The following is a 22,235-nucleotide window of genomic DNA, read 5'->3' as shown; positions in this document are numbered from 1 at the left end:
TCTGTTTTTACTTACTGTGGAGAACATTCTAATAATCTAAAGAACCTCTTTTTTTTCATTATAAAGAGCCTTTTGTGCCATGGAAAGGTTCCATGGATGTTGAAGGTTCTTAATTGAACAATAGATGCCAAAAAAAAAGAATCTTTATTTTTAAGACTGTATGAATTCTGAACACTGACCATTTTTTTATTTTATAACCTAGATGTAAAGTTAGTGATTACATGATATTTTAATTGAGCCATTTGCCTAATCACACTCCGAGGAAAGTTTGCATTGCATTTGACAGAATGAATATGGTCTCCCTTTCTCTTCAGCTAGAGTTAGCACCAGTGCTTACTCTTTTATTGCGGTGTTAAAAGGTACAGGAGTGGATTATGGCTCTCCCATCTGAACTACTTGCACTGGGAGCCACAAAAGCTTTTCACCCGCGAAGTATACAGTCCTTCTCAAAAGTAACCAAGATGGACACAAATAGATTGCATTGTGCCCTGTGTAGACCTGGCCCACATTTTAAATCTCTCCTCTCTAACCTAATCAGTGACACTTTTAGGGTAGACAGCCGACATCGGCGAAACTATATCAGTTCGTGTCAGTCAGGTGTTTAAGAGGGTGGAATTGGAAAACCAAATGAAAAAAAGGAGCCTGTTGCATGATCTGAGGACATTTTTTGTGTAATTTTGCCAACAGGAAGCACTTAAAGGGATAGTTTACCCCAAAAGTAATATTCTGTCATGTTTTCTTCATCTTCATTTTGTTGTGAACTAACATGAATGTGGAACACCAAAGATGACATAAAAAATGTTTTTGTTTCTTTTTGTCAAAACAATGAAATTCAATTATGTATAGTTTTGTTTAAAGGGACACTAAGCAGGAATTACTCCCATCTAGTGGTGAAATTGTACTTTGCATTCAAACTAATTTTGCTCGCCAGCGCCTCGCTTTTTCAAATGCGCGTTGCATCTACGGTAGGCGATATGTACCAAAAAGCTTTGACAGGATGTCTTCTAATAGCACTTTGTCGAGTTTTCCTTCAGGTGAACAGGTGTGTTATTTCAAACAAACTGCAACATGACAACTAACAAACGAATGTTACAGTATGAATTACTGACTGTGGAAAACATGAAATATTGTAATTAGTAGTTATGTCTAATTTATTCGTTATATTTTCTGAAGTATATGCATTGTTAGATATAAACAAAATATTATAATATAGACTGTAACACTGACTTACCTGTCGAGAAGAAAACTGGCCACTTCAGCGTCTCTTTTGAAATCTTTATCAAGCATTAGCTCTTTCCACCTAGAAAAAGCTTCCCCGACATTAACTCTTGTTTTCTGTAATCTACGGTCACGTTTCCTTTTACGTTCTATTTTTGACTGTTTTGGCGACGATGTTTTCTTCTCCTGTGGCGCGGCATATGTATGGTCCATAATAAGAATGCAATCCAGACTTTTAAACTTGCCGGTGCAGTTTCAAGCGCCTCTCACTGCTCTGCACCTGCGTTTCTGGCTCTGACCGAAAACGCGTTGTGGAAACGCGTTGGCTTAGTACTTTTTGTCCCTCTCTGCTATTATAGTTTTGCAAGATGGCGGAACTACATGGAAGCCTCTGTCGACCTACCCGTCCCATGTATATAAAGATAATAAATTCTTCATTTACAAGGATTAGTTTAAACATTGGCATAGGTATTTGTACACCATTGAGGGCATATTTATGAATAAAAATATTGATTTTAGATAATAAAATACCTAAAAAGTTACTTATTGTCCCTTTAAGACAGTATTGGCATTGTATAGGAAAACATGTAAAACAATATGAAGGTGAGTAAATGATGACAGAATTTTAATTTTTGGGTGAACTAAAGAAGAGCCAAAGCTAATAAACCAAATAACAAATATACTGTATGCAGCTGACTTTATTTCACTTATGTAATTGTTTCAGCAATTTATTATGTGGTTTTTCCATTAAGATTTTAATTTAGATTTGTTTTTTTCAAAGCTTGATATCTCACTAACTTCAAGGTTAGCATACTCTTTTGTTGTCTCCTTTCTAAATATGAATGCAACTTGAAAAAAAAGGACAAAATTTATCAGAACTATGTATCCTATATAGGTAGCTTAGTGTAGATGAAGTGTTTACCCATTGGTCCTGGCCTTTGTCAATGTGAAATATGAAAGTGCTTAACCCCTGTGTGCTCAGGGAACTGCAGGGAACCCAACGGGTGTTGAATTGCAGGATTTGCATGTTTATAATGAGCAGAGAAAACTGCTGTGGAGCATAAAGAAGGAAGTCTATTGTGCATTAAGCGGCTGAATGTTTTACAGAGGGTAATAAACTCCTGCCTGGCTAATCAAATTCACAGAGAAAATACCATCCTTCAAGTTTTCAAGAGACCAAGTTTTTAACTCTTTTTCTTCAGCAGCGTTTATTGAGAGTCATTGCAGCAACACAATTTACCTGATTACAGAATGCATCTTCTTGCTCATTTTCAAAACAATTTAGCAAAGTTTAATAGATTACTCAAATTGCCCTGGTGTGCTTTTCTGCCGAATTAGTTTATATGGGGATCCAGAAGCTTTATGCCCACATGCCCCCTCAGATATTTTAGCTAAATGGATTTTAAATGAAGAAAAAAAATATGAAAAGATATAATTTTATATTTTATGTATATAAAATATTATTCTGTCATTATTTACTCATCTTCATGTCATTCTTAACTCATAACTCATCTGAATGCTCATTTTTATCAAATGAAAGTGAATGGTGACTGGGGCTGTCAAGCTCTAAAAACACAACAAAAAGCACCAAAAAACTTTTTTTTGAAATACAAAAGTATCATTTGTCTTCATGAAACATGGGATAAAAGATATATCATATTGACAATTTCTGTGATACTTTAATGATGCTTGTCTCATGTTCCTATACACATTCATTCTTTAATTTATAGTAAAAATATTTTTTTGTTTGTTTTATTTTGTATTTCTTTCTGCTTATGGCTGTTTGAACATACTCTTTTATACAATCAGTTCAGATTGATCATGTCACAATAGATGAGAGCACCAGCAATCATATCTGGCATCATGTTTACATGCACTAATAATGGCCTTATTGCTATAAAAATGGTGAGGTAATCACTCCCATTGTTCAAATGTCCACTCAATGCATGATTTAGTGTATCTTATGATTAATTTGCTTCATAAGCTTGCATGTAATTAAGGTTCTAATTCATTTCAGGATACATCCCTTCCTCTGAAAGATAAGTGAAAGCTTTAGAGAAAATGATAATGCATACTTCAGAATGGAGATTGCATGCAAATAAAATCTGTTTCAATAATGCTTCCATTTTATACCAGCCTGCTCTTTCAAGCATTTTTATTTTTCTCAGAAGTCTGCAGTCTGCATTAGTGCCAGACCAAGTTCACCTGACCTATGCTGAAGTACACAGTTAGGGCCATTCACACAGAACACATTTTTGAAATCCACATTGCTGTGTTTCAGTGGATTTTCGAAGTAATCATGCACTAGACCTGATTAAACATTGTGCTTGTGTCTCGCTTTTTGCAGCACATGACATGGCTTCTAAAAACATGTTGCTTAAGTTTAAATATTAAAAAGTATCTCTAGACATCACATTCTTTTCATTCTACTGCCCTGCATCTCCTGTTTTTGAATGCAAAAACATGTTCTCTTTATTCAACTGCACTGCGTTTCAATGAACACTTATCACATTTCCAGTGATCGTAATTTAGAATACATTTATAATGGTAACTGGAAACTACAACAAATATATTTTTAGCATTCTTATTTTTCATATTTTCATATTTATTTGCCATCACCCTTAGCATTTGTATTAGAAACACAAGAAATGTTTTTATGTTGAAAAATGTGAGAATAGTAGAGAGTAGTAGAATGAAAAAAAAGGAAGGCCACGAGACATGTTCTTTTTTAAAAAGCTGAAATAATTTGTTTTTACAATGTTTCATAGGCAAGACAGGTGCTGCAAAAAAGGTGCAAAGGTCAAAGGCATCTGTTTACTGCGTGTTAGAAACACATTTGTCTATATAAACATGTTAGAACAACACTTGCATTCCACATCCTTTGCAGCTTCTCAGGCATCTGGTTCATGACTTCAGACAGATGTTGCATCTTGGTTGAGAATGAAAATCAAGTTGATGTCAGTACTTAAAGCCAGTCTGACATTGACTTAACGTTGGATTTTGGTTACACAACCTAAAGCCAACAACTATCAATGTCAGCTGACGCCACTATTGGACATCAAATTAACATTGACATTAGACAGCATTGAATTGACATTGAATTTTGGTCACCTGATGTCACAACCAAAATTTAACCGAATATCAACATCTTAAGATGTTGTGTGCCTGTTGGGATGAGTTCTACCAAACTGGTACTCAAGTTAAAAGAAGTGCATTTTTAAATGAAATAGCATTCTCTTTATACCATGTGTTTATTTTTTATTTCCAATCCCCTACATCTTGCATTTTTAAATGCAAAACATTTATCAGTGTAAATCACCCCTAAAAATGCTTTAAATCACCGAGAAAAATTGCTATAGAAGAGGAAGATTACTAACCAGCTTAGCAAGGATGCGAAGCAAAGCTTTGCCTCAGGCTACATGAATCACAAGGCCCGGTCAATTAGAAAATAGTTTTTTAATGAATTTGTGGAATGTACAATTAATGCAAACAATCAAATGATACATATGGGATTTAAACTCAACTGTTCACTAGCAGTATCCTCATATAATCATCTCTTGTAAAATCCTGTTAGGCCCATATCCAGACCTATCAAACCACTGAGTTAATATGAATTAATCCATGCCTATGGCTCCGCTGCGAATTGGCAGTTTCAGCTCATAATTGTTAAACAGCCAGGCACCTTCTTTATATATCCTCTTCATCTCACACTTGATTAAGACAAACGAGTTAAGAAGTCAGTTAAGATGTAATCAGGATAAGAGAAATGCTTTGATTTCAGAAATATAAATGTAACCATCATTAACATGTTCTGAAGTAAAACCATTTGCCTCTGGAAAAATTGTATGCTCAATATTCCACTAGCTGAGCTGACATTTTCAGATAACTTCTTGATTTTTATGTACAATTCTGACTACAATGCAGAAATTCATATCTTTATTACTTTAGCACTGAGTGTCAATGTCTTTGTTTTACTGTTCTCAGTGAAAGGCCAATTCATGGACCTGAACTACACTGAATTTGCTATTTTTCCTCAATATGTTTTCATGATCATGACGAACTGACGAATTGAAGAATGAATTAATCTGAAATATTAAAACACAAAAGGAAGTTGGAAAAGGGGAAATGCAGCATTTTCTTCAAGCTCATGCCCAGTTATTTTAGGTATGATGTATTAAGATATTAAGCTAGCATCAGACTTCACTGCTGTTTTCATTAAGATGTACATTTGTCTTCCACTGTCTCATAAATCATGTCAGTGTGCTTTGCTCAGTCTGATCATCTGGCAGGAACTTAAGATGACATTTAGAGAGAGAGTGAGCAAGCCAGTTATTTTAGAGGCAGCTCACCACAATGAATTGCTGACACAAGATAATTTAGCAGCATCGCATCATGCCATAATTCTGCCTGTGCCTTTTATAATTGCAGTAGAACCTTCTCCTAAAAACACAGTGAGAAGAAATTGGAGCCTTTTGAGTTTAGAAAAATCTCATGCAGTTTTAAACCATTTTTTAGCATCATAGCCTCTAATTGCAGTTTTCTATTGCTGTTGGAAAATAAATACTGTGGGTGTTCAGGGTGTTTATCTTCTTTTGTGTTCTGCAAAAGAAAGAAACTCATACTGGTTTGGAACAACAAGAAGGATGTAGAATTTAGACTTTTGGGTGAACTATGCCTTTATGTGGTATCTCATTAAGAGGAGGGGAAGAAGAATAGAGATGGAAAAAGATAAAGGGAATACATATATTTATAGTGTTTTGTGTGTGCTGTGTAAAACAGAAAAGTGACAGATTGAAAATTAAAATGAGCTTAGAGTGCTGCAAATTCAGTTTGCAACAGTAACCCATCCTCTCTGTGGTCTCTTGTGCCTGTGTTTTTTCCTCTTTCTTTGCTCGGCGCCGGCAGTGAGAGTGGGCTGGAGCCATGAAATCCATCATTCCACTTCATCTGCAGCACTCTCCCTTTCTGATCAATGATAGCGCTAATAATAACTGCCACATAGTCACCTCCAGCTCGCTCTCGGTCCGCCACAGCTCCGGGTCTCCCTCTCCAGATTGCCCGGTCCGATTAAGAGCCCATTACAGCGGCTGTTTACTCATAATGTCCCTGAGGCCTGGCCCTGCTTTGTTTGCATGTCCAGAGATCCAAAGGTGATGAGATGACCTTCTGTAACTGCAAAAGTTAATTCCCTCTCAGTCACTTTCAACTGTTTTATGACTTGTGGGGGATTCTATCAAATGTAAATATATATTCTAAATATATGTTTGAATTAATAGAAAAATTTCAGAAAATACTCTAAATGATTATCAAAAAGGCTTCCCTATACTAAAAAAATATATATGGTTCTTCAAAGGTTATTTAGATGAAGTGGTTTTCATTGCATCCAGAAGAAGACCCTTTCATTTTATGCTGAAATAGTTCTTTGTGTTAGAATTTAGGGTCCTTTATTCCCGCCTTTTTGATTTTCAAATCTGTAACTGTCAAAGCATCTAAATTTTTTCTTCTTTTCTTTTAACATTTACTCGCCCTGAGGCCTTTCAAGATGTAAATGAGTTTGTGTTGATCATGTTTGTAAAAAACATTAAGACTTTTAACTTCAGACTGTTGTTAGAATATGAGTCCACAATCCGTAATATTGCTTTCTACATTGAAAGTTTGTCTCATCTGAATCAGGAGAGAACTATGCATAGGTCAAGCACTGTTTAAAAGCAAACAACAGTTCTAACCATATAAATCTAATTAGAGGATTTTGATGTGAGAGGACAACAAGGAATGCACTTTTCACTGAATGCAGCGTTATTATGAATTAGGGATTGTTGCTTTAATAATGCATTTGTTTCTTAAAAACATGCAACTTTTTACTTCACAAGACATTAATAAATGGACAAGTGGATTATAATTTGTGGATCATTGTGATGTTTTTATCAGATGTTTGAACTCTCCTTCTGATGGCATCCATGCACTGCAGAGTATCCATAGATAAGCATGTAATATAACACTAAATTTCTCTAAATCTCTTCCAGTGAAGAAACAAACTCATGGTTGATATCTTGGATGGACTCTAGGTTTATATCTTGGATTGCCTTATGGGTAAATAAATTTTAAGCAAACTTTAATTTTGGGACGAATTTTTCCTTCAAATACATAGTTCTGTCTTGAAACTCTAAATGTAGATTGTACAGTCCAATAGGTTCTAACTCAATCTGATATAATCACATCATTATTCAAATGTCGCATCTGATTGTTTTCTTTTCACATCAGCAGCCAATTAACTTGCTGTAACAGTTGCAGTGCATTTCAGAAACCCTCCACCTTCCCCAGCACCACCTGGATAGATCTGCTATAGGGTCATTTTATGTATATTATATTTGGCGGTTTTGTTATATGTTATATGTACAGCAGCAGTATTTCTTACATGCTCATGACAGCATGTTTGTGGATGAATTAGCAAGTCATACTTTCTCTGCCACAGCAGCAATGTAGAAGATCGAATCTGCCGAGACCAAAACACATTAGTACTATCATGTATGCTAAACTCTCAGAGAGTTGTCATGACAGAAATCATTTTATTTGCATATTAAGACATAAAATGTAATAATAATAAAGAAATAATAATTAATTTCACCTTAGGTGGTGATGTCCAGCGGTCATCCTTTCACCACAATTATTTGTGGACATTCAGCTAAAGTTGGTTTTCACTGAACAGTCCTGCCATCAACCAGCCAAGGGCCAGCAACTCTAAATCAGACACACTGCGACATCCGACCCCATTACCGCATTCAGCTAAAGTAATCATTAGAAAGAGAAGATGGACTGCCTGCTCTGTCCCAGACCTCTTTTGTCCCATTAGATCCACATTACCAGTCTCCCACCTCTTCAAATGTGATCCTCATTTCTCTATTAATGTTAACTGATACATTAATTTAGCTATGGATCTATGTATTATTACACTTTGGAAATGAAATATATGCTGTGCATTTATTTCATTTTACTTGATTTGATTTGTTTGTTGGTGGTGTAAAAACCTTTCCCAACCTTCTCATAAATATTTGAATATTGTACGCCAACAGTTATCTCAGCTAGACGTTGTAAAACATGCATTTCATTGACTCACTGTCATGGCTGTTGAGAACAGATTGTTGTGTCATCACATTTTGATGCGATTATTGCAGTGAACCATGATTGGGTAGATAAATACGGCTGACTGCTCTTTCATCAAATTAAGCATTTCATGCATTATTGATATTTTCAGATGTGCAAGAGAATTCAAGAGGCTAGGCAAGATAAATAAAGTTTAAAGGTATGAATACACTGAACAAATCCCAACTACACTGAAAGAAAAAATAAACTGTTAAAAAACAGAAAAGGTATATGTTCTGCCGGGATATTTTCCACTAAGTATACTGGCATTAATCTTAAACACAACACATCGCGTAATTGAAAATACAGGAAAATGTGTGAAAAATCAATATTGAAAAATTCATATTAACACTGTGCATTGGACTCTTTTTTCCTGTAAGGCATCATGTATGGTTTATTTTGTGATAAGTTTTGAAATATTTGAAATACGGCTTGAAATATTGATTTGATTGACTATAAACTTGCCTGTATTTCATCATTGTTAAAAGAAAAAAAAAAGTTAATTGTGCAAAACAATCCATCTACAGCAAAATATAAATTTAATATGAAATCTGATTGTATTTTTCACTGTATTTTTCACCACAATCAATAACGAGATCACAAGAAACACCCAGTTTTTTGTTGTTGTTGTTGTTCAAAACAAGAGAGAATATGTGAAGTGATTCGTGAAAATTAGTGAATAGCATTGGTTTCAGGACAATAATCTGAGTTTTAATCCACAACTGACCAATCAGAAACATGTTTTTCTGAGAGCAGTGTAAGAAACCTATTTAGCTACACATGAGATTAAAACTTTTGCAGTTGTTGACAGGAACACAAAATCATTGCTTCGCTTTTTGCCTTTTTGTCATTTTTTCCAATACAATGGGAGAACCCAGGGCCATTTTTCAAGCTCTCTCCAGATTATTTCAACAGCAGCCCACAAGCTCTGATAAGAGAATAAGAAAATTTTATATATTTCGGTCCACGCTCTAATTTAAGAGCAATCTTTTTGAGTCACACTCTTAACTCTCTGCGGGCATTTACTGCCAGTCAAAATCTGGTTCATACATTTTTTGCCAGATGCAATTGGACTGAACAGAGAAAAGGTCTTCTTCCTTTCCTGAGGGACTGATAATGCCACACACTGAGTGGAGGAAATGCCTACAGCTCCACAGAATTGCCTTTTCATATTTATTTTGTGATTTTGGAGCTTTCTTTCCTCCATGCCATAAACAGGCCACCACTTTATTTGCAACTTACAATATTAATGTGTGTTGCTGTACAGACATCCAGTTTTGTGTTATAATACAATTTATTTTCACCAAACTGAGATAATTACTGAGTAGTAAATAAGCTGAGTTGTACCACTTTTGCAAGCCACTTGTTTTTTGTTTGGCTTAATTTTTTTTTTTTTTCAAGTAGGCCTCAAGTATGAGGCCTGACTAGCTGTTATTTTATGCAGACTGAATTTTCTGATTATAGTAGAGTAGAGTACCTACTTGTTGAGCTCTTGGAAAAAATATTGAGAAAGAATTCATACATAGAGAAAATGGTTATTTTCTCCCCATGCAAATACTGACCTTGGATGTTCATTTTGATGAATGTGTTTTCAACACCATGATTTCAGGGTGTTATTTATCATGAAATGATCAATGGCATTTCATCAATCCTGATCAAAAATCAATTTTTATGGTGAAAATAATTTCCCTGTTGCGTAATTTGTATACCTTTATATATGATGGTGTCAAATATCCATCAGAAGAGAAAATTGAGTGTATAAAATCAACAATTAAACTAAGAACCAGTTTGATTAAAACAGTAGCCTTCACTTTCCCAGCCTGATCTGAACAGGCTATTTCCTGCTCTCCATCCTGAATGACTTTCTTTATCTATTTGCATTGAACTGCAAAAGATGAAGTTGAAAGAGATGGAGAATGACCCTGATTACCAGACCCTGATGTGACTCCACGCCAGGTGAACTGGTCATCCAAGGGTCAAGGGGGGTCATATCCATCAGCCAAGCAACGAAAAAGGTCCTCGTGCCAGGGTTCTTCCACTTTTTCCAGCTGGAGAGTGATGACGGCCTTGTTCCAGATAAGGGACTGATCCACTGGCCTGATTTGTGGCCAGCAGAGCAATTTCAATACCCGTCTTTGCACTGATAGATGAGGCCTGCCTTTGATAAAGGGCCAATTTACCTTAGGGGCAATGGGGATGAAACTGCGGCAGTTGCCTTTATCTGTCTCCACCACGATTCAAAGTGAAGAAAAAAATGGTAAAAGATAAGAAAAATAATGCAAAATAGTCAAAATGAAGAAAATTTGCGCTGTTTTGACTGGTATCTGACAAAGTGTCTTACTGTCCAGCAGTGGTTAACACATAATGCAATGATTGGAAGGAATACACGGTGTAAGGGGTCATTTTCAGAGGGACACATTCTTCTTTTCAAAAATGGAATGAAACAGTGGTGAACTAAAAAAAAAAGAACATTTTTTTTTTTTTTTAAAAAGGGCTTATTTTATTTTATTTTACTTTATACACAGATTTCCGTGTATTTTTACGTTTAATATATTTTTTATTACAGTTTAATTGAATGTAATTTAATATTTTATTTTAGTTCATTTATTTTATTTTATTCTTTTTTTATTATTCAAAGATATCCACCTTGCATATGTTTGCAATAAAACAATGTCATAGGTTCAAAACAAATATTCTAAAAGTGAATATGCTTTTTATTAAAATTTGGTTTAATGTAAGTTACAATAAGTATATTTTATTTTATTTTTATTTTTATTTCATGTTTAATTACCTTTTATTCTATGCAATGTGATGATTCTGAATGATGCCTGCAGAAAGTATCATTTTTGGAGTGAAGAATCAAAGACTAAAGTCATTTCTCTTTAATGGACCCTTAAGGACTCATCATTACATTCAGAGTTTTGGTGGAATTTCTCAAATGAAGATGCAAAAGACACCTGAGACTTTTCCATGTTGCACTTGATATTTCCTCTGTAATGTTAGATGATTGAGCATGATGAAAAATTATGAGACTTACTTCTTATAAGAATGGTGTAATAGAGAAGAAAAATCAGTAACTGTCTCTGTCTTATGTGTCTCTTATTTTTTAATACACATTTTGAATACTTTTGCAACTCAGAAAGCAATCTCTCCTGAAATGCAAGTTCTCTTGAAATTATTAAAAAATGTATCTCAAGACTCAAACAATAATAAATGAAAACCGAATTAGATACTCCTCACACTTTCTCCACGTTAGTACCATAGTTTCAATACAGACCTCATAATTTTGCTGTATTTCAAATACAAGATGATCCTAATATAAAAGCAATTACTAAACACATTCACTTGGCACAGACATGGCTGATTTCTGAATTAGAGATGAGAAGTTCACGGCTCTTTGTTATTTCTGAGTTTTGCTGATGCGAGATTAACCATTATTTCAAAAACTGAGCAAATTTGAGAGCTCATGTGAAGCAATTTTTACAGATAAAAAAAAACGTTTATTATTTTCCTATATTACTGTTACTTATCCAGACTGTAACTTTGTGCTAAGAGGCAAAATTCTTCTCCAAACTGAATAAATACATATGATAGACTGAGAGGTGCAGAAATATAAACAACCCTTAAGGCTGTTGGACTTGACACACTCTTATTACATTAGGCTGCTGTTTTGTTTGTGCTACATTGCCTCGGGTTCTTTTTGAAGTCAATCCAGTTTGACAAATGTTTTCCATATACTTGCCTTTATTACTCTCTGAATTTCATATCATCACATAGATTAGATATTAATTTGCATCCGAATTTAGGGGTTTTATGACTAATATAGTCTAATGTTCCACTGAATCCACTCACAATGGGGCCTGTGGTTCATCCAGCACATTTTACTCAGATAAACCTAATAAAAGATTTAGGATTTTACAAATTCATAGTTTGTGCGAGATGCATAATTCACATATGAAACTTTGGGATTTGAAGAACGGTATTTTCAAGATCTATCTTCACTAGAATATTTACAACACTGGGTCAAAGATGACGTGTTATAATCAGGGGTTAAATTGGGCTGGAACTATCTGACGTCATTCTCCGCCCCTCGCTGTTACGGCGCTAAGCGGACATGACATCATAACCAACGCATTTTTACGCACTGTTCTTGGATCTAAGCGCGGTCTATTGGAGTTTACTAGAATTATTGTTTTTCTCTTTCATGCGTGTGAGGTAATATGCTCCAAAGTTAATTTGACATGTTTAACGTTAATATCTGTTTTAATTGAACATGAATCCGACAGAACGTTTAGTCCTTTTACAGAGGAAAAGATAAGGATCTGGCTACACAGTTAGCTGATAGTGGAGCTAGCCGGCTAACCTCTAATCGGTAATATTACAAAAAAATAAGGATAGACAGTGAAAGTGGTTAGTTAAGAAAGCGTGAAATAAGCTGTTTTTTCACTGATAACGTTTACTGGCACTGGAGTGCGAGAAGTACCTCACTAGAGATGCTGAATGTTTTGAAATGTGACTGAATCATTGTAATGCTGACATTGTTTTTTTTTCTTCTTTTTTTCAGGTTTGGTGTTGATCAGTGGTCTGAGTTTTCATGGCTGCACCTGCCCTGCAACAGCCCAGTTTTCTTCTGGTTAGTACTAGATTCAGCTGTTTATATATTATATTATGTTTCTCTGTGTAACCTTTGTGTCTTGCTGCCTGCAGGCCAATTTAAAGGCAGACTGGACCATTAAACCTCTTCATCAGAGATGTCACGAGTTGAGCAAAATTATAGACGATTACCCTGCAAAGGTACAGTTCTCTGATTTATTAAATGCACGCACGCATTTACAGTGTTGTAATACATTTTAAATTTAAAACCATTGCGAGGCCGCCTTTTTTTTTTAGATCATCAGTTTTTTTGTTAGATCATCAGAACAATCTGTTGAGACAAATGTGCCATTGTCCATGTGTTAGAGCTTAAACGCTGTGTGGTCTTCTTGGCACATGGCACTGGACCAGCTGCTGTCCTGCTGGCGCTGCTTCCCCTCACCCTGACTCGACTCAGTGCTGTCTGAATGAATGATTTTTGTTTAGTGTTGAACTTTGTGACTTTCTCAGATTAATTTGACAGTTTTTTAAAGCCACACATGTCTGTTTCTTGCTTCATTTGTTGCCTAAGTCATTGTGAGGCCTTTGATTGCTTCGAGGATGGCATGCATGCACCTCTGCTCTTTGTATTAAGTAAGTCATAAAAAGTCTTAATTGCGTATATATGACACACATTTGATTAGGAGCTGCATGCAATCTTTCCCTGGTTGGTGGAGAGTGTGTTCGGGAGCTTGGATGGAATCCTCAGTGGCTGGAACCTGCGGTTTCTGCAGGCTCGCTCGGCAGAGTACAACATCGCCATGAACTTCCTGGACCCAAGGTTCTGTTTATCTTGTTTGTTTTGTATTATTCTGTGTTCTTCAGTATTGTGATTAGTATAACCAGTTTTTCAGAGTACAAATCATAATTGTATTTATTTTTTTGTGAAGAAATAAATGCTTTTATTAAGTTGACCAAATAGATGTTAAAGACATTTGTAATGTTATTACATTTCTATTTCAAATAAATGCTGTTCTTTTGAACTTTCTGTTCATCTAACAATCCTGGGGGTGAAAAAAATTGTGGCATTGAAGACTATATTAATGTCAGCTTTGCCATCATGGGGATGAATTGAATATTTGAAATATAAATATTTGTATAATATTAAAATAGATATTGCCTTTCTAATAATAATATTTCGCAATAAGGTTATTTCAGTTTCAAAAAGGTTATTTCAGTTTCTGCTGTTAAAATAGATGCAGCCTTAGTGAGCATAAGAGCACAAGTGCTTTTTGAAAATATTAAAAACTCTTATCGATGGAAGTGTAGATATTGAACTGTTGCTCTGTTGTAATCCAATTTTAAATATTTATTCGACAGTGGTGCTATGATGAAATTGGTGTACAAACTGCAAGCTGAGGAATACAAGTATGAGTTTCCAGTCAGTTATCTGCCAGTAAGTATATTAATTTAGGTTTTTTTTTTTTTTTTGTGCATCATCCCTGCCGTTATTATCCGTGTCTGCATTAATTTGTATTTTGCTTGCACAGGGTCCTATAAAGTCATCCATTCATGCTGGGGTTCTGCCAGACTGCCCTCTGTTTCACAATAAAATCCAGTTCCCCATGTCAGGCCTTCTATTGCTCAGTACGTCTTGGCTTTTTTACAACCTAACTTTTGTATTATGCTATAAATTGTATTATATAACTTTATTATAACTGTTACAAAGCGGTTTCATCACTGTCTTTCTCTCACATAACATATCTGGTTTTAATCTTTCGCAGATCCTTTTGAATATTATATGTTCAGCGTTGCCTCCAGTCTCATTGCACCAAAGGTAAAAGCTCTTCCGCTGACATTTTGCAAGAACAAATGTACTGTTTACTTGATTTTCACACCCTGATGGTTATTTAACTGGATTACAGGATTTTATTGGCTCATAAGTTAATTTAAATGTTGTTTAATAACCTTTTCAGAACTACCCTCCAGGGCAGCATGGGAGTTGCTCAGATAGCGCATACTTTGTGCTAGTCGACACCTACCTGAAGTACTTTCTCCCTACAGAGGGCAATGTGCCTCCATCACCTTTCTCGGACACCAGGCGAACTGTGGCCTCTCCTGCTCCAAGGTATCACGGTGTCATTTAAAAGATCCTTTTCTCAGCAAATGAGCTCCAGTTTTATACGGTTTTGTATTCTTCCTGTCCCAGGTCTCCCAGTGTGCCTTATGTTGGATACGGTGGTCACAGCACCAGTTTGTTGAAGCGTCATATTACCCATCAGCCCTCAGTCAACGCTGACCCCGCTGCTCAAGAGATCTGGAGATCAGAGACATTATTGCAGGTAGGAGTTAGCACGTGTTAACTTATGTCATTTGCGATGAGTGTTCTTCACGTTTTGGCTTGAACTTCAAGGTTGTGTGTGTTTCTAAAGGTTTTTGTGGAAATGTGGCTCCATCACTATTCTCTGGAGATGTACCAGAAGCTGCAGTCTCCTCAGGTGAAGGTAAGAATGTTTTACAGGCCCTCAGACCTACACACTCCCTTCCTCTGCGCACGGCTGGCTGGCTCCAACCCTTCACCCTGCACTGCATAGGAACTGCTGCACTTCATCTCCCCCTGGGAATGACACACATGTACTCGGTTTACAATTATACCCCCTTGTCTTTCTTAACTACAGTGTCAATATTTGCATTTTTTGGAAGCTTTGGGTAACTGAAACCATTGCAGCTGACCCAGCATTTTTAGCAAAATTTACTTTTGCAAATTTATAGATGTGTATATACTACATCATATGCTACAAACTGATTCTGTTATCAGCTTCATTTCAGATTGCACGAGCTCTGGATTTTAAATGAACATTAATGTCTTTTGTAGCTGGTTGTGGGCACTTCATCCTCTCAATCAAATGCATTTGAATCCTATTGCTGATGTTTTTCATCTGATTTTTGGTCATCTTGAAGCTTACTGAGGCCCCCTAGTGGTTTCTGACCCTTCAGTTGAGAACTGTTTGTGTACAACACAAATTTCTCATAAAATTCTGTTTCCTCTGTGCTCAAGGACTTACAGTTAAAATCAACCCAACGTTATATGGCTGCTAAACATAGAATGGGATAAAAGAGAAATGCAGCTTTTTAATTCATGTTTACTTTGTTCTCGGTTGTTTGATGATTTGGGAAAAACAAGCATAGTACACACTGCGCATGCGATTGAAGTGGTCGAGTTATTGCTTCATGTTTGAGTCTGCATGATGCCGTCCGCTGGCTTCTTGATATGTCTTCTGTCTTTGTTCTTTGGCTGTGAGGTGTATGCAAGCTTTTGGTGTCTCTGGCTTCCGAGTCTATTTCCCTCTCCGTGTGTTATTTACAGTCAGTATATTAGGGCAAGTCTCCCTCCAGTCAGCCCAGAGCGTATTAATTCTGCCATCATTTATTTAACATCTTTGTGGTGAAGATTATGAACTGGAAGTCACAAGTTTACTAAAAATTAGAGAAAAAGCTCACCCAAAACACAAACATTCAGTCATTATTTAATCACCCTCGTGTTGTTCCGAACCTTTATACTGTTATTTTTCCTATGCAAAATATATATTTAATTTTATTTATTTATTTTATTTATTTCACATACCACTGTTTAGAAGTGCAGGGTTGTTAAGATTACCATATTAATATTCTCACCAAGGCTGTATATATTTGATAAAAGATACAGTAAAACAGTAATGTTGTTAAATTACCATGAATTTATATTTTATATGAACTATATTTATGTAAAATTTCCATACTATGAAGACTGTATGCTAGTTTAATGATTTGGAATCAAATGAGGATGAGTAAATAACAACATTGTTTTTGGGGGGTGAATTGTTTAACTCCGAGAATGAAAATTCACATTATAAATGTGTAATTCCATTTGCATGGACTGACTTTAGCACAAATCAGTAATTTGTCTGAAATACAGTAAATCAGTGTTTCATGGTGAAAACTTTAAAGATGCAGTGTCTCCTTTTCTGCTTTTATGAGCTCCATTTGGTTTTATTTAAAAAATGATAGCAATTTGACAAAACTGCAAAGCCAAAGGTAATATAACATACTTCATCAAACAGACACTTTACTTGAGAATCAAGGCACAGATCAGAAAAAATGTTCCTTGGTTGCCTTGACTACATTTTCCAGGCTTCCTGAGGCCAAAAAATCTGACAGTTTTAGTCTAGTTAGCATCATTCCCAAATGTGTTGTGCTTTAAAAAATGTCAGTACCAGAAAAGCAGTAAGACGCCATTTTCTCTGTCATTTTCATTCAAATAAATCCTTTGGCATATTTTAATCATACATATTTAGAAAATCAAAGCATGCCGCTTAACATTACAATAGTGGTACACAAGTGAAGCGAAAAGGACAACTGCATCATCTTCATGTTCATTGCATTTCTCTTTTGTGGTCAATATCGATTTGTCTCTTTCTTTCCTTTTGTACACCCCATTTCGGTCCTGACTATGTCCAACTATTTCTTCTTGGATTGCACTCTGTCCTTTTTTTTCCTTTCTATTCTCATGTTCACTGCCCTGCTCCTCTCCTCTTTTCTTCCTTTCCTCCCCCCACTGTGTTCCTCTCTTCCGTCCCCCCTCCCCTCACCTCCACCCGTTTGTGATGGGTCCTTCAGCTGGCGTTGTTGCAGTACCGCCTCAGTATGTCCAGCATGCTGTGCCATCCCCCCGCCCCACCAGGCTCTGGGACCCTCCACACATACCAAGTACTTTTACCTATTCATTCAGTTCCACGGGCTTCCTGGAGGTAACCTAAGATTAGATAGGAGTTAGACTAGGGCTTGGTTTTAACACTGAAGATTTAGGTTGTCTTAAGTTGGGAGATTTGGTCTGATTATAATGTGTGATTGAATTCATGTGACTAATTAGTCTTGTGATTTACTAAATTATTAGGATATTGTGATGTCGAGAGCTTGTAAATGTGAGAAAGGTCTTTTTTTTTTTTTAAGCATGTAGATTTTAACCCGTCTTATGTGAGTTACTCTTTTTATTTATCTTGATCTTTTTGTGGTGTTTGTTCTTGTGCCTCCAACTATGCAAACACTACTGCACTGCACTACACAGAATATGCAGACCAAATTGCCCAGACATCGTTTTGTTCGATTGTTTTTGAAAATACCTTGTTTGTATACATGAAGCCTCAAGTATGATAAAATATTACACTGTGGATATCATGTAAGGGGTTCTTGTCAATCAGGCTAGCCTGTTTACACCTGGCATTGACATCCATCTCAGATGATCTGATCAAAAGTGGATAGACGAGACATGACATTTACACTTGGTAGTAACAAACATCACTGGGATGGATGGCCTCATAATGCTCTTAAAAGTCTGACTTGTGTTTGGACAATTTCTTAGGAGCCCTTCACGCCTTCGGAGGAGCACGTCCTTGTTGTGCGTCTCCTGGTCAAGCATCTGCACGCCTTCTCCAACAGCCTGAAGCAGGAGTCGATCTCCTCCTCACCCTCTGCCCACTCCCACAGCAGTCCACTGGAAGAGCTCAAGCGGTGGGTTTTTATAGCCTGCAAGCCTCTGTCACCTCACCTAAAGAATCAGACTCTAGAACTAAAACATCTGTAAATCTAAGCTGGCATGTCGTAAAGAGGAGCTATTCACCCGATCAGGCGCCGTGGACTTGATTGAGCTGTCTTCTGTTTTACTGCTCTGTCAATAAGCCTCCACTCTGTCTCCCTTAGTGTGGTGGTACAGAGGTTTGTCCAGCAAAAGCTGTATGTCTTCCTACAACACTGCTTTGGTCACTGGCCTTTGGACGCCTCATTCAGAGCGGTAAATGTCCTTGAGTGCACCCTGATGTTTGGAGCCTACTTTTTTACATTGGCAATAAACATTATGCACTGTTCAAAACATAGTGGACTAAATGGGTGTATTAAATTTAAATTTAATGCGATGTGTTTTTGTTATTTAGGTACTAGAGACATGGCTTAGTTACATTCAACCCTGGAGATACACTGGAGAAAAAAACAACATGCAAGCAGACGTCCAAAACCGAACCGTTCCCGACAAATGGTATTTTATATATTAGGTGCTTGATAAAAGATTACATGCACTACTGTTCAATAGTTATTACTTTCTAAATGAGTGCACCAAATTGATCAAAAGTGACAGTAAAAACAATAATATAAATGAAACCTTGGTTAACATTCAACTTGATTCAGATCAGTGCTTACCAACCGGGTCTTTGTCATCCACAGGGCTTCATTTGTGCAGGAGAATCTGCTTATGTACACTAAGCTTTTCCAGGGCTTCTTGAATCGAGCCATGCGCACAGACTTGGTCAATGCCAAAAACGCCCTGATGGTCTTTAGGGTGGCCAAAGTCTTTGTCCAACCAAACCTGTCAGAGATGATCCAGAAGGGTAAGTGAGAAAGATTTTATTATGATATGGTAATAATGCTTTATTATGAGAGTTTGAATCTCCAGCTGAGCAGCTGTTCTTGGAGCCAGAGCATGCCATCCTGCAACGACAGAACCGTGTCTTCCTGACACCTTCACATGGTGGCAGCTTCCTCTCTTCTCGTCAGCCAGTGGGGACAGACAGCGTCTTCAAAGTCAAAAGTCATGTTTACAGCCTGGAAGGGCAAGACTGCCAGTACAACCTGATGTTTGGTCCTGATCTACGGAACAATGTAAGCTGACAGTTAATTCAAATCTAATTAGTGCTAAAATCAGGGTTGAGCAGTCATGTTATCATGAAAGGTGTTATAACAGAAAAGGATGTTATAGACCATGATTTCTTCTGTCGATTCCAGGTGCTAAAACTCATCCAGATTATCGCTCAAGCACGACAGACAGCTAAACGGATATCAGATCATTCCACTGAAATGGCTGCAAACAACTCTTTTCTCTCATGGTTTGGTGTTGGCTCTTCAGATCATAACAACATCTTTAGCAGAGGAGAGATGGACGATATGGGAGAGGGTGTGAAGAAAACTCACGAGTTCCTGGACAAAGCCCTGGACTACCTGTGTCAGATATTCCGGGTTAGTCTATAACTGCTTTAATTTAGGATGTATGTCTATGTGGGTTTACGCTGGGTGCTCCGGTTTCCTCCCACAACCCAAAGACATGCAGATTAGGTTAAGTGAATATTCTAAAATTGTCCCCGGACATGTGTAAAGACAAGATGGTATGGATCGCCATGAATATAGTCGCAGATTCTGGATTGGCATTAAGAAAGAAATAAACAAACAAACATTTAGGATGACACAAGTCACCGTTCAAATGTTTGGGATTGGTTGACATTTTTTAAATGTATTTGAAAGTCTCACCAAAGCTTCAATTATTTGATCAAAAATACAATAAAAACAGTAATAATGTAATTTATTCTTGTGAAGGCAAAGCTGACACATGATCCTTCAGAACTGTTCTAATGCCTGTTGTTATAGAAGAAAAAGGGTATTCTTTGATTAATCGAATGAACAGCATTAATTTTCAAATATAAACATTATAAATGCTACCATCACTTTTGATCAATTTAATGTTTGTTAAATTTTAGGGTAAGCGCATCCGAAAATAAAAAAACGCTTTAATTACTCTCCCTCATGTCGATCCTAACCCGTTATTCTTTCTTTCAGTGGTACACAAATTAAGATATATTTGATGAAATCCAAGAGCTTTCTGACCCTGCATTCACAGCAATGTAACTGCCACGTTCAAGGCCAAGAAACGTAGCTACTAAGGACATAAATAAAATAGTCCGTGTGGTTCAACTAATTTTATGAAGCTACGAGAATACTTTATGTGCTTAAAGAAAACAAAAATAACAATTATATTCAATTTCTTCTGTTCCGTGTCAGTCTTCACTGTGCAACAGTACCACGACTGATGTCATATGTTCTATTTTAACAATGTGTTTACTACATTTCTGGGCCTTGAATGTGTCAATTGTGTTGCTGTCTATGCAGGGTCAGAAAGCTCTCGGATTTCAGCAGAAATAGCTTAATTTGTGTTCTGAAGATGAACGAAGGTCTTAAAGCTTTGAAACGACATGAAAATTAGTAATTTATGACAGAATTATTTTTTTTTATCATTTTAAGTATTAATTAAAAATAAAAAAATCTTTCTTTCAGACCTCAGTCTTTTGAACAGTAATGCATATTTGAACTCTTTCCTTTACATACAGTTGAATGCAGGGCAGCTGTCTCAGTTGATGGTCAATGTGGCATCTGTAGATGATGTAGGGGCATCTAAACAACTGCCAGACTGCATCCCAAGTGAAAATGGCCTTGTTTTAACAGACCTGGGCAGGTTGCAGGTAAGTTTTAGTGTGCCAATCTTCTTCAACATACTTATTTTGCCAGTCATTACCGTGATCTTCTACAAATTCTATTTAATATTTTTTCAGATCATCAATGGTCATCGCAGATTTGAAATTGATTATCATGGAGATCCAGAGCTGCAGCCTATCAGGAGCTATGAAAATGCTTTTTTGGTTCGACTGATGTTCCAAATTTCATCCTTTATTAATGCAAGAGTAAGAATATTACTTGGCCTACAGTTTCATCCAAAAATGAAATTCATTATGGTCATTAATGCATTCTTTTCATGCGTTTCACTTTAATCAAATGTGACCGTATTGGTTGTGTCCTATAGTTTGGAGACCACATGGAGGCACTGTGTTCTCGACAGGACCTCCTGGGCTGTATAGGACGACACTACCTGAGCAGTTCCTCAAAAGAGGTGGTGCAACGGCAGAAGAGTCCGGTTACTCGGCGGATAAGGGATCGTCCTCTGCGAGCCCGTCTCAGCCTGCGGTTCCTGGCCAGCTATCGCACCCTCCTCATCCTCCTCCTGCTCTACATGCTGTTTGCACTACTATCATTCGGTGCTCTCTCCAGCACTGGACTCGTTCTCATCGTCAGCTTTCTATATGAGCTCCTGTTGAATTTCTTTCATAAAAAACTAAAGATTCAGTAAAGGAAGATTCATGATGCCTTTTTTTATTTTTGTAATGTCAATACTAAACTTCTAGCGACCTGTTCTCATGAAGGTTTTAATATACAGTATTTGCACTGCAAGTATTTTGGTACATTCAATGACAAAAATTTAAGGGTGAATGTTGTTTCTAATGCACAGTGTTTTTTTTTTTTTTTATCAATAAGAGGTGGTTAATCCAGCTTTTCATTCATTATGTTCATTTATAATGGTGTGTTTTTGCCAATGTGACTGTCGGAACAAGCCAAAGTTTGCACTTAACTGACTGCATTTCATTAAAAGGACATAATGAATGTCTAATATGTGTACT

At 36.6% G+C, this 22,235-nt stretch overlaps 2 protein-coding genes across 4 annotated transcripts in view; both read left to right on the top strand.

Annotated features, from left to right (window-relative positions):
• The window catches only part of LOC127986179 (60S ribosomal protein L17), a 232,369-nt gene that overhangs the window by 135,351 nt on the left and 74,783 nt on the right, over window positions 1-22,235 (top strand). The gene's annotated exons all lie outside the window — the stretch shown is intronic.
• Window positions 12,425-22,225, top strand: LOC127986170 (sphingomyelin phosphodiesterase 4). Of its 3 annotated transcripts, none has more exons than XM_052588417.1 (20): window positions 12,425-12,573; window positions 12,923-12,991; window positions 13,066-13,152; window positions 13,635-13,771; window positions 14,311-14,386; window positions 14,481-14,577; window positions 14,715-14,767; window positions 14,907-15,058; window positions 15,140-15,272; window positions 15,363-15,434; window positions 17,587-17,676; window positions 18,329-18,477; window positions 18,667-18,757; window positions 18,897-18,997; window positions 19,183-19,346; window positions 19,412-19,617; window positions 19,741-19,971; window positions 21,114-21,245; window positions 21,336-21,464; window positions 21,584-22,225. In XM_052588417.1, the coding sequence occupies exons 2-20, from the start codon at window positions 12,953-12,955 to the stop codon at window positions 21,905-21,907; spliced, it is 2,463 nt and encodes an 820-aa protein (XP_052444377.1). In that variant the 5' UTR covers window positions 12,425-12,573; window positions 12,923-12,952; the 3' UTR covers window positions 21,908-22,225. The 3 variants fall into 3 exon arrangements, with proteins under 3 accessions (XP_052444377.1, XP_052444379.1, XP_052444378.1); XM_052588418.1 differs by lacking the exon at window positions 12,425-12,573 and adding an exon at window positions 12,610-12,730; XM_052588419.1 differs by lacking the exon at window positions 17,587-17,676 and having other exon boundaries at window positions 12,426-12,573.

Source organism: Carassius gibelio, chromosome B21 (genome assembly GCF_023724105.1).
Source record: "Carassius gibelio isolate Cgi1373 ecotype wild population from Czech Republic chromosome B21, carGib1.2-hapl.c, whole genome shotgun sequence".
Classification (NCBI taxonomy): Eukaryota; Metazoa; Chordata; class Actinopteri; order Cypriniformes; family Cyprinidae; genus Carassius; species Carassius gibelio.
The sequence above is the reverse complement of the archived record's forward strand: the minus strand, read 5'-3'. Positions and strand labels throughout refer to the sequence as shown.